Genomic DNA, 18,559 nt, shown 5'->3' with positions numbered 1-18,559 from the left:
TCACCCTGTAACTGTTCTCATAGTTGCGGCAGTGCTCAGTGAAGGGTGTGTCGCCCCCCTCTGCCAGGAGGACCTTGGTGCAGATGTAGCGGTGGGAGGTGGACTTTCTCCCCGCGGCCGAGCCCAGGGGCATGTCACTGAGGGACGGGGAGCGGCACGACATGGAGAGGGGGGAATGGAGCCTGATGGTGGGGAGATTAAACCACAGGGCATCATTCATTGGGAAGCCTCGTTCTAAGTAACAGTTATTTATTTAAGGCTCTAATTATATACTTACATAAAGAATGAATCAGAGAGTACGTTTTACAGCCTATCTATCCCATTTTATATAAATATACTGTCCCTTAAGTTCAATATTATATTCAGGTCTTCTCACTGCTAATGTTCCAGAGGGAGTGATTCATAGTTGAAGCGTGCACCTCAAAACCATAACTCAACACAGGCTATTCAGATAATGGCATTCTGAAGACCATGTTTACAACTAACAATGTAAAACATTTGCTTGCCGAGTTCCAGTTCAGAAAATTACTTTGCTATAACATTTTGAACAATAGAACCATTGCTTCATATACTGTATTTGCAACAAATGGAAATTATAAATATTGTAGACTGTACTTGAGTCGCTTTTGAGACCTGGCTGAACTGGAAACATAAAATTCTCCCCGTCTCCAGTGAGCTTTAAGACAAAGAGACAACCAGGACAGACAGACAGCGGGCCCTGACCTGGCTTTCTCTCACTCCTTACCACCACAACTACCACTGGAGTAATAGATAGCTATTCATGTAATACTGTAGACCACTTTAACAGACYTTCCTAACACTCAATATTACAATTTTAACCCAATGTTTGCCATAGTTTATAATTGTCCATGAATGAGGGAGGGCTATGTATGTTACCAATGAAACACGGAATAAACTCTGGAATATATAACAGGTGGAAATATCATGAGCCAGTTAGTAAAGACAGATATTCTATAATTACAGAAAAGTTTATGGGCACACAACTGGGGAAGACATGCAGCTTACCTGGGCTCTGGAATGCTTTCAGTCCTGATTTCTTGCCTGGCACATGCCCTGATACAGCAGTAGAACTATCCCGAGAGTGAGTCTCTGATTGTTTGCTGTGAGTGTCTCTTTCTCACCCTGCCATACGCATTTAGTCCTCTGAGCATCCACTTGCTGCCCCCACCACTGATACCAATTTAAGACATTGGCAAAAGCAGTGACATCAGTGGCATGGAACAAATTGGCCCCGCCACTCCTGTGTGCCTAGCTACCAGATGAATCCTGGAGAGTTCTGTGAAATTCTGATAAAAATAGTGCCAGGCTGCTCAGTGCCGTCCCCACCCACTCCGTATCCTACATGGAGGGGCACTGGTTGGGAGGGTGGACTGTCAGTATGTTGGGGGTTTGGGAAACGGGGGAGTTACAGACCTGTGAACAGTTGGGAGTGATTGATGTGGAAAATTGGTCAGGGAGCATGCGTCCCTTGTGTCCACATGGACAGGGACAGAGTCTGCATCTGAATGAGTTTGTGAGAACAAATGGCTCCATTTTGAAAACAAATGAATCTCTATGTCTGTGTCAAATACCTACAACTATAGCTTACACCAACTAGGAATCAAGGCTCTGGAAGGGGACATTTTGATTCTGTTAAAACTCTGGTAACAGCTAAGCTCAGTGCAAGCTCAGTCCTTGAATTTGGGTCCAGTCATCCTCACTGTATCTTATACTTCAGCCAAATACATTGACACCCCAGTATGTGTGTGTATTGAGAGACATACTGTCATGTGTGTCAAGGTTTGCTTGGGATCCAGACTGTGTTGTGATATCCAGACAGACACAGAGCCTTGCTGGAAAAAGCTGTTTCCTGGAACCCTGGCTTTGCGCTGGTCACTCTGGCCCAGCCCACTGTAATCACCCGTATTTCTGGCACGGAAAGGACGGGACTAGCGCCCGCTATAACAGGAAGACCGCCACCAAAAAGGTGAGTTACGTAGCCTAAGCATGTCTGTGGCCAGAGTTTACAGGCAGACAGGATAAGTGACATAGTGGGGCTCATAATGGCGTCTCCTTCCCTCTCTCTGTGGTTATCACCATCTGCCAGTTGTGCTTCCAAGAATGGTTTATATTATATCTCATGTTTTAATCTAAGGAGATTTTCATATCTCATATTTTATATGTGCAAACATTTGGGTCCAGAGATTTGGTCTCATTAAAAAGCCCCACTTGTACACTGAAAGACAGAGATTAGGGAAGAATATTTTGCACAAGAGTTAAAGGCCAAGCAGACTCACAGGGCTGCAATACTAGTTGCTCCGGTAATGGAGGCTGGGCGGCGCTGTCCCAGCAGCAGTAGGGGCTCCAGACAGCGAGCAAACTCAACCCTGTAGTCTGTGTTAATCTAAGGGGAGAGAGAGATCATCTGGGTCAGAGCACCTAGCACCTTTCTTTGAAGGAAGAGACAACACATTTACTGTGTGTATAGTATTAAATGCAAATTCTACATGACACCCTTACAAAAAAAGATTTCAGTCAGTGTGCAGTATAACTGCAGTATGTTGCAAATACTGCATCCAAAATAACTCTTTTTTTTTTTTTACTGCAGTTAGTTACAGTGCAGTTAAACTGCAGTACACTGCAGTTATTCTGCAATTACTGCGTCCAAAATACCACAGACGACTGCAGTTACTGCACTTTTACTGCAGTTTCAAAACGGCAATAATTAGTAACATTGTTTTGTAAGAACAGCGTAGACAAGCCACACTCACTTTGCTGCTTTGCACTGGTCGCAGTTGATGAGGGAGCTTCACAATCCTCCTCAGCCTTTCCATTAGTTGCTGTGGAGGAGAGAGCCACCATATTTGATGCAAACCTCTGGTTAATTTACCCATTCTATCTTTGATTCTCTTCAGAATATAAAGTGCCAGTACTCACATATCCCATGTCCAGAAACTCAAACTTGTTGGCTGAGCTGAGAAAGGCTGAGCAGGTGACCAGGTGGCCCTTGGAGAGGGCATCAGAGAGGGTCATAGGTCAACCACACTGAAGGGCTCGTGAATAATAAACTGTTCAGGTAATAACGAACAATCTATACCACTGTCAAATGTATTTATTGGTAGCAACTAGGTAACAACTAGTTATTGGCCTACACTGTTAATTACAGGCCTGGGGATATAGAGATATGATGATCTAACCTGCAGGGTTGGCAGGAGGGCAGCAAGGTGTGAGAGCTGCTCCTTTAGCGCCTTCTCCTTTTCTTCATGTTGGCTACAAACACACACACAACATTTCCACTACACATCTATCACCTCGATGCAGAGGGTTATGCAATACAGAAACCCATACTTCATGTATCCAGGTCTTTATCTATGTTCTGCTCTCCGTAACAAACACATACACACCGACAGACACTGAGATGGAAACACACAGCCTGCCATAAATAGCCTTTAACTCCCTTCTGGGAATCCAGACAGTCACTGGGCCGCTTCCAGGCAGCGAGCCGAGAAAGATGGAGAACACGGGGCACAAAAATCTCAATGAAGATCTCTACACAATGCAACTTGATACACTCTCTCCCATACAGACTTCAGAGGCAGTAATGTTGCAGTCCAGTGGCCCCCAGGATCTAGCTTCCTGCTCCACTAGTTGTGATGGACTGCTACCAGAGAGTAAATATCAATACCAGAGGTTATCTACACATTTTCATTGATTAAATGTAACCGTGAACTGCAGCTGTGGACATGGAATGATGAGTAGTTGTGTTGAAGCAGTCCTTACTCTGTTTGCCTAGTCATTATTGTTTGAATTGTTTACTGTGAAGTCTATCTCATGGGGCCAAATAGAAACTAGCCTACACCAGGGTGTGACATATAACCGCTGCAATACACTCGTATTGGTAAATGAGATTTGCTAACTATGTACAACTGTACAATGTAAAGCACATTGAGGCCTAGGGGAAATTGCTAAATTCAATCCATGCCTATCAGATTGCCTATCCATAGTTTTTCTGGCATCAAAGCAACAGTTTCATAGCAAAGTAATGCAGTACCTTTGAGCCGCTCGCAACAGAATTTTCTTCCTCTCAGCCAGTCTTTCCTGTCAGATGAGAGCAGAGAAAAAGTTAACCAAAAGGAAAATGGATATGAAAACGTCTGCTAGTAGTAGGTCTACTGTGAAAAAGACTGTTGGCCTTGTTTGCCACCCTCCATTTTTGAAAATAACTGGGGATTTAACTTCTAATTTATTTCCTCTAAAATGTAATTTTGTGGTACACATTGTCTTGTAATTGTACCAGTATGGGTTTGGTCCATTCATGGAGTTTTTGTTGAGAGCTGAATACCCTTGCAATCTTTTAACAAAAAGAGCAAGAGAGTCACCCAGTGGTGAGGCACCATCATAGCATCTTCAAAGTTATATATTCCATGTAAAGGGCATATCACATATTCAAATGTGGAATCAAATTTATTGTGTTGSACTTAGATAGTTAAACTTCACAATGTTTATTTAATACATTCAAATCTCAATAACAACATAATCTTTTTTTTCTTCAGGTGACCTGAAAAGAGTCCTGTAGTGATGTCTTACCTGCATACTGGTGAAGATGTTGCAGATTGCATTCTCCTCTTCCTCCATATTGGAGCCCACTGCCCCTATCATGGCCCTCAGCATGATAATAGCCTCACGGGCCAATGTCTGCAGCTCCTTCACTGCCTACAGAGAAAGCAAGGCTCACACATGGTCATGGTATATATTCTCACTCACCTGTAGCTAAACCACACACATGATCATATGCTTTATCTCAAACTCAAGACCCACCCGGTATCTTTTCAAAATCGACAACATAAGCATCCTATATTATGTCAAGTAAAATATAGCATGGAAACAGAGTTGCCGAGGGAGATTCATACTAAGCCATGGAGTTGTGAGTGCGTTAGGGGAGAGTGGGRAATGTTGAGCCACCCTTGTTTATATGTGACCATACACAAAATGTATAATTTGACCAAATATTTAGGAAGAGGTCATCATTTCWTGGAGTCTGTGAAGGAAGAAACCACATTGAAAAAGTGGTAAGCAAACTTAGGTCCCCAAAAATGTATTTTCACCATGTCAAATGAGGTTTCATGATGCTTGTATCTAAAACAAAGTAGATAATTTAAAGATTGTTGTATACATCAGTTGGGGACTTGGGTTCTCTAAAAGCTTCAATATGAGGTCCTAAACCTAGCATGCTGTAGCTGTGTGGGCTAATATAAACTCAGCAAAAAAAGAAACGTCCCTTTTTCAGGACCCTATCTTTCAAAGATAATTCGTAAAAATCCAATAACTTCACAGATCTTCATTGTAAAGGGTTTAAACACTGTTTCCAATGCTTGTTCAATGAACCATAAACAATTAATGAACATGCACCCGTGGAATGGTCGTTAAGACACTAACAGTTTACAGACGGTAGGCAATTAAGGTCACTGTTATGAAAACTTAGGTCACTAAAGAAGCCTTAGGCATGCTGCAAGGAGGCATGAGGACTGCAGATGTGGCCAGGGCAATAGATTCCAATGTCCGTACTGTGAGACGCCTAAGACAGCGCTACAGGGAGACAGGACGGACAGCTGATCGCCCTCCCAGTGGCAGACCACGTGTAACAACACCTGCACAGGATCGGTACATCTGAACATCACACCTACGGGACAGGTACTGTATGGCAACAACTGCCCGAGTTACACCACCAGTGCTCAGACTGTCCGCAATAGGCTGAGAGAGACTGGACTGAGACTTGTAGGCCTGTTGTAAGGCAGGTCCTCACCAGACATCACCGGCAACAACGTCGCCTATGGGCACAAACCCACCATCGCTGGACCAGACAGGACTGGCAAAAAGTGCTCTTCACTGACGAATCGCGGTTTTGTCTCACCGGGGTTGATGGTCAGATTCGCGTTTGAGCGTTACACCGAGGCCTGTACTCTGGAGCGGGATTGATTTGGAGGTGGAGGGTCCGTCATGGTCTGGGGCGGTGTGTCATAGCATCATCGGACTGAGCTTGTTGTCATTGCAGGCAATCTCAACACTGTGCGTTACAGGGAAGACATCCTCCTCCCTCATGTGGTACCCTTCCTGCAGGCTCATCCTGACATGACCCTCCAGCATGACAATGCCACCAGCCATACTGCTCGTTCTGTGTGTGATTTCCTGCAAGACAGGAATGTGAGTGTTCTGCCATGGCCAGCGAAGAGCCCGGATCTCAATGCCATTGAGCACRTCTGGGACCTGTTGGATCGGAGGTTGAGGGCTAGGGCCATTCCCCCCAGAAATGTCCAGGAACTTGCAAGTGCCTTGGTGGAAGAGTGGGGTAACATATCACAGCAAGAACTGGCAAATCTGGTGCAGTCCATGAGGAGATAAACTGTAGTACTTAATGCAGCTGGTGGCCACACCAGACACTGACTGTTACTTTTGATTTTGAATTTTGTGTTTGAATGGGTTTAAAATGTAGTGGTAATATTTCATTCAATACAGCAATTTGTAGGGGGCTTATTGACACGTTCATGTGCTAGATGAACTATGAAACTGAAATTTGTGGCTTGCTAACTGGTTGTAGTTATACATGTGCCGATACATGTGCCGCGTTCAACCAGTTAGCAAGTTGGAAATTTCGGACTTTCCTAGTTCCTACTAGTTTGTGAACGCAGCATAATTTACCCTGTCCCGCAGCTCAACTTACCTCATACCCGGGACCACTTTTTTTGGGCCAACTATGTTTTATAAACTGTAATGTTTACATTAATTCTGATTATTTCCAGGCATACAGCACATCCTGACATATATGCAGATACACTATATATACACAAATTAGTGGAATTGGCTATCTTAGCCACACCCGTTGCTGACAGGTGTATAAAATCGAGCACACAGCCATGCAATCTCCATAGTCAAACATTGGCAGTAGAATGACCTTACTGAAGAGCTCAGTGACTTTCAACTTTCCAGTGATGTTGCCGATCAAGGACGGGTCTGAGGAGCTATTTGGCGTCGCAGMTAGCGAACCTGCTAGCTAGCAGGACATCAAGCTAGCGAGGTGTTCTTGAACTCAGCCCGCGACGCGGTTAGCCATTGTGGCTGGGACCGTGGATTGTCCTGAGTTTCTGGCTGTCTAGATCCCTGCTGTTTGTTGTTTTCAATTTTCCCCATGACCTGCCCTGTCTGGAACTGCGAGGAGTAACAGCCTAACATACGTTGCTAGCTACCATGACAAAGACCAAAGCCGGCGGGAGTACCGTTGAGGACAGTGCCAGTGGTGTCTCTCTATCACACGTGAAGGATCTTTTAAACTAACAAAAAGATACCTATAAGCAGTTGTTACAACAACAAGAAAATAGTTTAAAGTGTTTTGTCCAAATACTGGTGAATTCAACTAATAAAATAATGGTGACTTGACCAGAGAGGTCCAGGACCTGCAGTTCTCCCAGGGTCAGCTCGACGAGTTGAAACAGTAGAACGGCAAGATGACAGCAATCTGTAAGTCATTGAGAGAGGACATCAGTTCTGTGTGTGAATCCATGATAACAATGACAGATAAATTAGACTATCTCGAGGGACAATCAAGGCGAAACAACATGGTTGTGGACGGAATTGCAGAATCTCCACATGAGACCTGGATGGAGTCTGAGGACAAAGTGAGGGAAATTATCTCTGAGAAATTGAAGATCGACCACAGGAAGATTGAGGTGGAGCGCACCCACAGGATTGGAAAATCCACCACCAGACTCATTGTCCACCCTCTCTCCCAGAAGCCTGGAAGGGATGAGAGAGCCAAGCCTATGGGTTCGTAGCCTCAACCCCACAGTACACACACACACCAATTGATTAATGGACTGCTGAATGTATATTTTTTTCTCTTGCTTTGCTCTTTTCAATATTATGTCTATTTCTGATAAGCTACCCAGGAAAGGGCTGAAAATAGCCCATATTAATAWATGTAGCCTTAGAAATAAGGTTCATGAAATCAATAACTTGCTAACATAATATAACATTCATATATTAGCCATTTCTGAGACTCACTTACATAATTCATTTGATACATCAGTAGCAATACAAGGATATAACATTTATAGAAGAGACATAAATGCTTATGGGGGAGGTGTTGCTGTATATGTTCAGAGCCATATCCCTGTAATGCTTAGAGAAGATCTTATGTCAAGTGTTATTGAAGTGTTGTGGTTGCAGGTTCACTTGGCACTTCTAAAGCCTTTTCTTTTGGGGTGTTGCTATAGGCCACCAAGTGCTAACAGTCAGTATCTAAATAATATGTGTGAAACGCTTGATAGTGTATGTGACGTAAACAGAGAGGTCTACTTTCTTGGGGACCAGAATATTGACTGGTTTTCATCAAGCTGTCCGCTCAAGAGGAAGCTTCTTACTGTAACCAGTGCCTGTAATCTGGTTCAGGTTATTAATCAACCTACCAGGGTGTTTACAAACACTACAGGACAAAGATCATCCACATGTATCGATCACATTTTTACTAATGCTGTAGAACTTCGTTCTAAAGCTGTATCCGTACCCATTGGATGCAGTGATCACAATATAGTGGCTATATCCAGGAAAGCCAAAGTTCCAACAGCTGGGCCTAAAAGGGTGTATAAGAGATCATACAAAAGATTTTGTTTGTGACTCTTATGTTGATGATGTTAAAAATATTTGTTGGTCTGATGTGATTAATGAGGAGCATCCAGATGCTGCACTTGATGAAATGATGAAATTGCTTCTTCCAATTATTGATAAACATGCACCTGTTAAGACACTGACTGTTAGAACTTTTACGGCTCCATGGATTGATGAGGAATTGAAAAACTGTTTGGTTGAAAGAGATGGGGCAAAAGGAATGGCTAATAAGTCTGGCTGGACATCTGACTGGCTTACTTACTGCAAATTTAGAAATTATGTGACTAAACTCAACAAAAAGAAGGAACTTTATTATGAAGATAAGATCAATGATATAAACAATGATGGAAAAAAACTTGAGTAAATTAAATTATGGGCAGAAARACAAATTCAACTCCCATCTTTCATCGAATCAGATGGCTTAATCATCACAAAACCATTTGATGTTGCCAATTATTTTAATGATTATTTCATTGGCAAAGTGGGCAAACTTAGGTAGGAAATGCCCACGACAAAGAGTGAGCAATTATATTCATGCATAAAAAAAATAATAATGAAAGAATAGCAGTGCAAGTATGAATTTTGTAAAGTTAGTGTGGGAGAGGTGGGAAAATTATTGTTAACGATCAATAATGACAAACCTCCTGGCATTGACAATTTAGATGGAAAGCTACTGAGGTTGGTGGCTGACTCTATAGCCACTCCTATCTGTCATATTTTTAATCTGAGCCTARAGGACAGTCTTTGTCCTCAGGCCTGGAGGGAACCCAAAGTAATTCCGCTACCCAACAGCGGTAAAGCGGCCTTTACTGGTTCTAACAGCAAACCTATAAGCTTGCTGCCAGCTCTTAGCAAACTGTTGGGAAAAATTGTGTTTGACCAAATACAATGCTCTTTTTCTGTAAATAAATTAACAACAAACTTTCAGCATGCTTATAGAGAAGGGCACTCAACATGTATTACACTGATACAAATGGTGTACCGCAGGGCAGCTCTCTAGGCCCTCTACTCTTTTCTATTTTTACCAATGACCTGCCACTGCCATTAAACAAAGMATGTTTGTCCATGTATGCTGATGATTCAACCATATACGCATCAGCAACCTGTCACGATCGTCAAAATAACATTCGGACCAAGGCGCAGCGTGATATGGGTTCCACATCTTTTTATTTGTGAAACGCACAAAACAAGAAAAAAGCAAACGATACGTGAAGCTATGGAGTGCTCACAGGCAACTACACATAACCAAGATCCCACAAAACACAGTGGGGAAATGGCTGCCTAAATATGATCCCCAATCAGAGACAACGATAAACAGCTGCCTCTGATTGGGAACCATACCAGGCCAACATAGAAATAAAACAACCTAGATTACCCACCCTAGTCACACCCCGACCTAACCAAAATAGAGAATAAAAAGGCTCTCTATGGTCAGGGCATGACACAACCACAACTAATGTAGTCAATGAAACCCTTAACAAAGAGTTGCAGTCTGTTTTGGAATGGGTGGCCAGTAATAAACTGGTCCTGAATATCTCTAAAACTAAGAGCATTGTATTTGTTGAACAAGTTGAGCAGACTAAATTACTTGGCRTTACCTTACATTGTAAACTGTCACGGTCAAAACATATAGATTCAGTGGTTGCAAAGATGGTCATAAAGAGATGCTCTGCTTTTTTGATATCACACTCCAAAAAGCAAGTTCTGCAGGCTCTAGTTTAGTCTAATCTTGATTATTGTCCAGTCGTGTGGTTCAATCAGAGGGCTGATATAAATACTATGCTTGCCAGTCTCTCTTGGCTAAGAGTTGAGGAGAGACTGACTGCATCACTTCTTCTTTTTATAAGAAACATTAATGTGTTGGAAATCCCAAATTGTTTGCATAGTCAACTTACACACAGCTCTGACACACACACTTATCCCACCAGACATGCCACCAGGGGTCTTTTCATAGTCCCCAAATCCAGAACAAATTCAAGAAAGCGTACAGTATTATATAGAGCCCTTATTGCATGAAACTTCCTTCCATCTCATATTGCTCAAATAAAACAGCAAACTTGGTTTCAAAAAACAGATCAAGCAAAACCTCGCAGCACAACGCCTCTCGCCTATTTGACCTAGATAGTTTGTGTGTATACACATTGATATGTAGGCTACGTGTGCCTTTTTAAAAATCTATGTAGTTCTGTCCTTGAGCTGTTGTTATCTAATGATGTTCTGTATTATGTCATTCTGTATTATGTTTCATGTTTTGTGTGGACCCCAKGAAGAGTAGCCGCTGCTTTTGCAACAGCTAATGGGGATCCTAATAAAATACCAAAATACCAAGTGGCACCGTCATAGGATGCCGCATTTCCAACAAGTCAGTTCATCAAATTTCTTCCCTGCTAGAGGTGCCCCTGTCAACTGTAAATGCTGTTTTTGTGAAATGGAAATGTCTAAGAGAAACAACGGCTACAATGCAAAGTGGTAAGCCACACTAGCTCACAGAATGGGACCGCCGAAAAACCGTCCTCGGTTGCAACACTCAATACCGAGTTTCAATCTGCCTCTGAAGCAACGTCAGCAGAATAACTGTTCGTCGGGAGCTTAATGAAATGTGTTTCCATGGCCGAGCAGCCGCACACAAGAGTAAGATCATTATGCACAATGCCAAGCGTCAGCTGGAGTGTTGTGAAGCTTGCCGCCATTGGACTCTGGAGCCTCATTCTCTGGAGTGATGAATCACACTTCACCATCTGGCAGTCTGACGGACGAATCTGGGTTTGGTCGGATGCCAGGAGAAACGCTACCTGCCCTAAAACATAGTGCCAATTGTAAAGTTTGGTGGAGAAAGAATAATGGTCTGGGACTGTTTTTCATGGTTTGGGCTAGGCACCTGAGTTCCAGTGAAGGGAAATCTTAACACTACAGCATACAATGGCATTCTAGACTATTCACTGCTTCCAACTTTGTGGCAAAAGTTTGGGGAAGGTCCTTTGCTGTTTCAGCATGACAATGCCCCTGTGCAAAGCGAGGTCCATACAGAAATGGTTTGTCGAGGTTGATGTGGAAGAACTTGACTGGCCTGCACAGAGCCCTGACCTCAATCCCATCAAACACCTTTGGGATGAATGGAAGGTAGACTGCGAGCCAGGCCTAATCGCCCAACATCAGTGTCCAACATCCGTGCCCGACATCACTAATGCTCGTGACTGAATGGAAGCAAGTCCCCGCAGCATTGTTCCAACATTTAGTGGAAAGCCTTCCCAGAAGAATGGAGGCTGTTATAGCAGCAAAGGGGGGACCAACTCCATATTACTGCCCATGATTTTGGAATGAGATGTTCGACGAGCAGGTGTCCACAACCTTTTGGTCATGTAGTGTATCTTTGTTAGAAAGAATACTGATGCTGAACGTAAAAAATGGCTCAATATCTCCCCTACAGAGGAAAACTGTGATTTTCAGAGGTGGTGACTGTGACATATCAATGTAATCCCAGCTAGCGCACATTTGTCCTTGGAAGTTGTGGGAATGTATCTTTTTGGTTTCACATTTGTTATGGGAACAAAGCAATATGAATTCTGACATACTGTAGTAGTTACAATTTTGCATGTTCTAGGAACTTTATTTTTAGGTTGCAGGGAAGTTGTGAGAACATTTTACTCTGGTTCCTTGAGAGGTTTTATTAACACTGAGAACGGAAATTATAGGTTATTTCAAGGTTTTTGAATAACCTTCTTAAAACTTTCATTGAATGTTTCAATAAGACATTCAATAACATTGCTAACTTACTTTCAGTTAACTTGTTTGAACATATGGAATATAATTTCCTTAGGCATTAATCATGCAAACACATTTTATTTTGACATGGGATCAATGAGCTTCGAACATATAATCTTCTATTCTCTATCCATGGAATTAGTCCACTGTGCCACCAGAATGGAGCTAGCATACTGTATTTTTTTACACATACAAAGCTGTTCATTTCAGTCTATCCAAATAGACCCCATTTCAAAGGAAACAAGCACTCATTAAGATCAGGTGTAGTCAATTAGTGACTGCGGCCAACACACATGAACACACTTAAGATTGTTTTTATGGAACATTTTCTTCACGTTCTCAGAATGGAATGTATGTTTTTAAAGAGTAACTCTCACCCCCAATTTCAGCCTTTGCCCAATACCTTTAAATAAAATTAAAAATGCATTCTGGTGAGTTGTTGGTGGGGGAAATTGCTTATAAATATGAATTTTGGGGGTGGGTAAACCTAGTTGTACCTGATCCCAACACTTTATCACTAAAGCATACTTACCAGAAGTCCACTGGCACGTTCTGAAAATACAATTATGTGCATTGCATACAAAACGGCTCTGGACAGTTAGCTCACAGTGGCACAACGCCGAGTTCCTGACATCTATTGCCACTTGCGGTGTAAATTTGAATACCCCATGGGGGCAAATTCTTTTTTGGAAATGTGGGCTCACATTTATTGCGGTATTGTCACGTTCCTGACCTTAGTTCCTTTGTTTAGTCTTTGTTTAGTTGGTCAGGACGTGAGCTGGGTGGGCATTCTATGTTTTGTGTTTCTATGTTGGGTTTGTTGTTTGGCCTAATATGGTTCTCAATCAGAGGCAGGTGTTTGTCATTGTCTCTGATTGGGAACCATATTAAGGTAGCCTGTTTTCACTGTTTGTTTGTGGGTGATTGTTCATGTTCGTGTGTTCATCTGTTCTGTGTTCCCATGTTCAGGACTGTAGCGTTTTCGGTTCCTTCTGTCAATTTTGTTGTTTTTGTTCGTCATTTAAATATCCTAATTAAAATATGGATTATCATCACGCTGCATTTTGGTCCTCCTCTCTTTCACCCGAAGACAGCCGTTACAGAATCACCCACCAAACCCGGACCAAGCAGCGTGGTAACGGGCAGCAGCGACAGCACAGCGCAAACGTACTCAGGACTTCTGACATGGGAGGAAATCTGGACAGTAAGGGACCCTGGGTTCAAGCTGGAGAGTATCGCCGCCCTCGTGAAGAGCTGGGGGCAGCTAAAGCCGAGAGGCGGTGGTATGAGGAGGCAGCACGGAAACGAGGCTGGAAGCCTGAGAGTCAGCCCCAAAAATGTCTTGGGGGGGGGCTAAAGGGAGATGTGGCGAATGTAGGTAGGAGACCTGCGCCAACTTCCCGTGCTTACCGTGGAGAGCAAGAGTACGGGCAGACACCGCACGGTGTCTCCTGTACGTGTGCTTAGCCCGGTGCGGTACATCCCAGCCTCACGTATCGGCCGGCTAGAAGTGGCATCGAGCCAGGTGCCATGAAGCCAGCTCAACGCATCTGTCCACAGTGCGTCTCCTCGGGCGGTGTACATGGCCCAGCCTTACGCATGGTGTCCCGGTTCGCCGCACAGCCCAGTGCGGGCTATTCCACCTCGCCGCACTGCCTGGCTACGGGAGCATCAACCACGTAAGGTTGGGTAGGCTTGTGCTTAAGAGCTATCCAGCTAGCCTTCACGGTCCGGTATATCCGGTGCCACCTCTCGCCCCAGCCCAGTGCCAACACCACGCACCAGGCTTCCTGTGCGTCTTCAGAGCCCTGTTCCTCCTCCACGCACTCGCCCTGTTGCGTGCGTGTCTCCAGCCCGGCACAACCAGTCCGGCAGTCACACACTACAGCCTCCTGTGCGTCTCAGCAAGCCCTGTACGCCCTGTTGCTGCTCCCCGCACTAGCCTTGAGGTGCGTGTCCCTAGCCCGGTACCACCAGTTCCGGCACCACGCACCAGGCATACTGTGCGCTCAGCAGGCCAGAGTTTGCCGTCTGCCCAGCGTGTCTGAGCTGCCGCCTGCGCGCCGTCTGCCCAGCGCCGCCTGCGCTGCCGTCTGCCCAGCGCCGTCTGAGCGCGCCCGTCTGCCAGCGCCGTCTGAGCCGCCCGTCTGCCACGCGCCGTCTGAGCGCGCCCGTCTGCCGCGCCGTCTGAGCCGCCCGTCTGTCTGAGCCTTCACACGCGTCCGTCATCAGGAAGCCGCCAGAGCCGCTCGTCGCGTCAGGAGCCGCCAGAGACCGCCCGCCAGGCAGGAGCCGCCAGACGCCGCCCGCCAGTCAGAGACCGCCGCCAGTCAGAGCCGCCAGAGCGCGCCGCCAGTCAGAGCCGCCAGAGCGCCGCCGAGCCGACCAGACCGGGACCTGCCAGAGCCGTCAGTCAGCCAGGACCTGCACAGAGCCGTCAGTCAGCCAGGACCTGCCAGAGCCGTCATCAGCCAGGAGCTGCCAGAGCCGTCATTCAGCCAGGAGCTGCCAAGCCGTCATCAGCCAGGACCTGCCAGAGTCGTCAGTCAGCCAGGAGCTGCCAGAGCTGCCTATCACGCCGGCGATGCCGGAATTGCTCCTCAGTCCGGCTGCCCCTCAGTCCGGAGCTGCCTCCTCCGTCGGAGCTGCCCCTCAGTCCGGAGGCGCCCATCAGTCCAGTGGGGTTAATTGGGAGGTCGCCGTTAAGAGGAGGCCACGGAAGCGGGAATTAACTATGGTGGGGCCACGTCCAGCGCCAGAGCCGCCACCGTGGATAGATTCCCGCCCAGACCCTCCCCTATAGGTTCAGGTTTTGCGGCCGGAGTCCGCACCTTGGGGGGGGTACTGTCACGTTCCTGACCTTAGTTCCTTTGTTTTCTTTGTTTAGTTGGTCAGGACGTGAGCTGGTGGGCATTCTATGTTTTGTGTTTCTATGTTGGGTTTTTTGTTTGGGTTTGTTGTTTGCCTAATATGGTTCTCAATCAGAGGCAGGTGTTTGTCATTGTCTCTCATTGGGAACCATATTAAGTAGCCTGTTTTCACCTGTTTGTTTGTGAGGTGATTTTTTCTGTCTCGGGTGTGCTTTCATTGTCTGATCTGTGTTCCCATGTTCAGGACTAGCGTTTTCGGTTCCTTCTGTCAGTTTGTTTGTTTTTGTTCGTCGTTTAAATATCCTAATTAAAATATGGATCATCATCACGCTGCATTTTGGTCGTTCTCTCTTTCACCCAAAGACAGCCGTTACAGGTATTGTGTTGGGAAGAAAAGTGCAATCATCACCTTGCAAATGAAGGATTAGGGGCTCAATTCAATCCAACCCTCATTGCAGTATTTACGAAGTAACTATTTTTCCAGTGGTCAAAGTAACTCACAGACTGGTCTTGGGAACTGCATAAAAACCTACAACTACTACAGTACAAGGGCGACCCCTCTCACAGGTATGCTTTCACTTTTCAGAATTAGAAGTGTGTGGGCATGGGATAAATATTGTAAATTACATTATTAAAAATAAATAAAAGACAACTGCTCCATGTGGGATTAGAACTCATAACGACTAAATATGAGCCAACTGTTTTAGCAGACTGCGCCACCAATCAGACATTATGGTAGTGAAAATATAAAAATAATTGACAAGAATATCATTGTCATCTATTTCTTGTTTTGATCGATGTAGCTACGAATATAAACGTATAATTCTGATAGCCGACATGTTTTATTTTTCTTTGTAAAAGCACATAGATGTGTATGAAAAGATAAGCAAAAACTGTCAAAAACGTAAATGTGTCTTACTGCCTTTTGAATTTTGTGTAATGTCAGTAGTCAAGTCAAGGAAGYATCATGCAAAATATATTGGCAAACTCCACTAAGAGTACCAAAACCATTGCCAAATAAGGCGCGCTGTCATCTGCTTTTTTAGTAAGCCTTGAGGTGGTACCACCCAGAACATCTAGAAGGGAGTGGATTTCATACAGAAGCCCTCCCTTGAGATAACGTAGAGGTACCTTCTCAAGGTGCAGCTAGATTTACTACTAATTTACTACTAATAGACAAAATAAATATATACAAAATATCAAAATGAAGACCAGAATTGACGTGTTTCACGATAACTAAAACATCTGGTTTTCTGTGTAAAAAAAATAAAAATCATGAAAGTTACTCTTTAAATAACATTCTTAGAACGTTCTCTGAATGTTACTAAAGTTTTCTTGACGTTTTTCTTGAACTTTTCTTAACGTTTTCGGAACAATTTTAGAACATTAGCTTGAATAGAACCATGAGGAAACCTGTAGGAAACATTATGCTGAAGTACTGAAATTCCCACAGAAGAACATTGTTTCTTAACTTTCTCTGAACTATTTACATTATGCTGAAGTACTGAAATTCCCACAGAAGAACATTGTTTCTTAACTTTCTCTGAACTATTTGAGAACATTCCCAATGTCAAACCAGTTTGAGAACATTCCAAGAGCATTACCAAAATTGAAAGACCATGTTTGAACTTTTAGGAAATGTTCTGTTAAAGTAATGAAATTCTAAGAAAATTGTTTTTTTGTCAAATTCATTAAATATGCTGAGAATGTTTCAAAACCAAGCAACTACCCTGCACCATTCCCAGAAAGTTGTGGAAGGTTGTATGCAAAATAACCATAGGACGCTCTCACCAAGCTCTAAGAAACATGTAGTTCTCAGAATGTACACAGGCATTGAGCATGTTGCTCTACAAAGGAGAGTATGTAACATCGAGATCCTACTACTACGGAAGGATGCCTACTGGATATCCTGTTTAAAAACATTGACCTCTAGTGGTCTGAATATTGACTTTGATTTCAGCAGTGGTGGGAAAAGTACCCAGTTGTGATACTTGAGTAAAGGTATATATACCTTAATAGAAAGTTACTCAAGTAAAAGTTAGTTAGCCAGTAAAATACTACTTGAGTAAAAGTCTAAAAGTATTTGAATTTAAATATACTTAAGTATAAAAAATAAATGGAATTGCTAAAATAAATTTAAGTATCAAAAGTAAAAGTATAAATAATTTCAAATTCCTTATATTAAGCAAAGCAGATGACACTTTCTTGTTTTTAAATTGTACAGATAGCCAGGGGCACACTCCAACACTCAGACATAATTGACAAATTATGCATTTGTGTTTAGTGAGTCCGCCAGATCAGAGGCAGTAGGGATGCCCACGTGTTCTCTTGATAAGTGCGTGAATTGGACAATTTTCCTGTCCTGTTAAGCGTTCAAAATTTAACAAGTACTTTTGCATGTGAGGGAAAATGTATAGAAGAAAAAGTACATTATTTTCTTTAGGAATGTAGTGAAGTAAAAGTAAAAGTTGTCCAAAAAATAAATAGTAAAGCAAAGTACAGATACCCCAAAAACATACTTAAGTAGTACTTTTAAGTATTTTTACTTAAGTACTTTACACCACTGGATCTCAGGCCCTTCTAATGAACAATTATATTTTCTATGAACAAGTCTTATAAATTAATATATTATTTCTACAGCTTATCCACGTACATCCAATATGTTCCCCCTGTTGATGATGCTTATTATGCATTATGGTTGAACCAAAATATTACATGTAACAAAAATTGAATGAAATTGGAAACAATTAAATATATATGTGAAATTCAATGAAACAATCATGTATGTTGATGATAATCTTATGCTAATGATAACAATAGCCTAATATATTCAATATGCTGTAAACTATTGTCTTTTAACAGTTTCACAAAATTAATTATAATTAACCTGATAATTATGACACACCCCTCACTATTGTAATTGGTTGCACTAATTGCACTGTTTTGTCTACATAACCTGGTTCAAGCATTTATGACATCACCCTGAAGAAGGCACAGTGATGCCGAAACATTGATGGTTTACCCAATAAATACCTGGAGTTTATACATAGAATGTGCAACTCTCTTTGTTTTTCTAGCTGGGATAACACACAATGTATCTAGAAAACAAAAGTCACAATTCACCTACCAGCACTGCCTGGTCTAGTATCTCACAGCCTTGCATGTATGCTGTCTCAATATCAATGCAGTGTATCCGGCTCTCTCTGTGGAATTTAGCAGAAACATCAATTAGCTTTACTCACAGTGTTCCTGTCTGAATCTGTGGCGTC

General features: G+C 43.3%; 1 protein-coding gene across 3 annotated transcripts in view; it reads right to left on the bottom strand.

Moving 5' to 3' along the window:
• LOC111969997 (RING finger protein 207-like) overlaps positions 1-18,559 on the bottom strand; it is a 31,169-nt gene that overhangs the window by 7,181 nt on the left and 5,429 nt on the right. For all 3 annotated transcript variants that reach the window (XR_002878064.2, XM_023996463.2, XM_023996462.2), the window contains 8 exons: positions 18,418-18,493; positions 4,588-4,713; positions 4,052-4,098; positions 3,198-3,270; positions 2,938-3,006; positions 2,772-2,840; positions 2,298-2,404; positions 5-182 (listed from right to left, as the gene is read on the bottom strand). Coding sequence is in view for 2 of the 3 variants with exons in the window: in XM_023996463.2 (XP_023852231.1) it covers positions 5-182; positions 2,298-2,404; positions 2,772-2,840; positions 2,938-3,006; positions 3,198-3,270; positions 4,052-4,098; positions 4,588-4,713; positions 18,418-18,493 (745 nt within the window). In the remaining variant the exon portion in view is untranslated. The remainder of the gene's footprint in view (positions 1-4; positions 183-2,297; positions 2,405-2,771; positions 2,841-2,937; positions 3,007-3,197; positions 3,271-4,051; positions 4,099-4,587; positions 4,714-18,417; positions 18,494-18,559) is intronic.

This window comes from Salvelinus sp. IW2-2015, linkage group LG11, assembly GCF_002910315.2.
Source record: "Salvelinus sp. IW2-2015 linkage group LG11, ASM291031v2, whole genome shotgun sequence".
Taxonomy (NCBI): domain Eukaryota; kingdom Metazoa; phylum Chordata; class Actinopteri; order Salmoniformes; family Salmonidae; genus Salvelinus; species Salvelinus sp. IW2-2015.
This window is presented reverse-complemented; position numbering and strand designations above follow the sequence as displayed.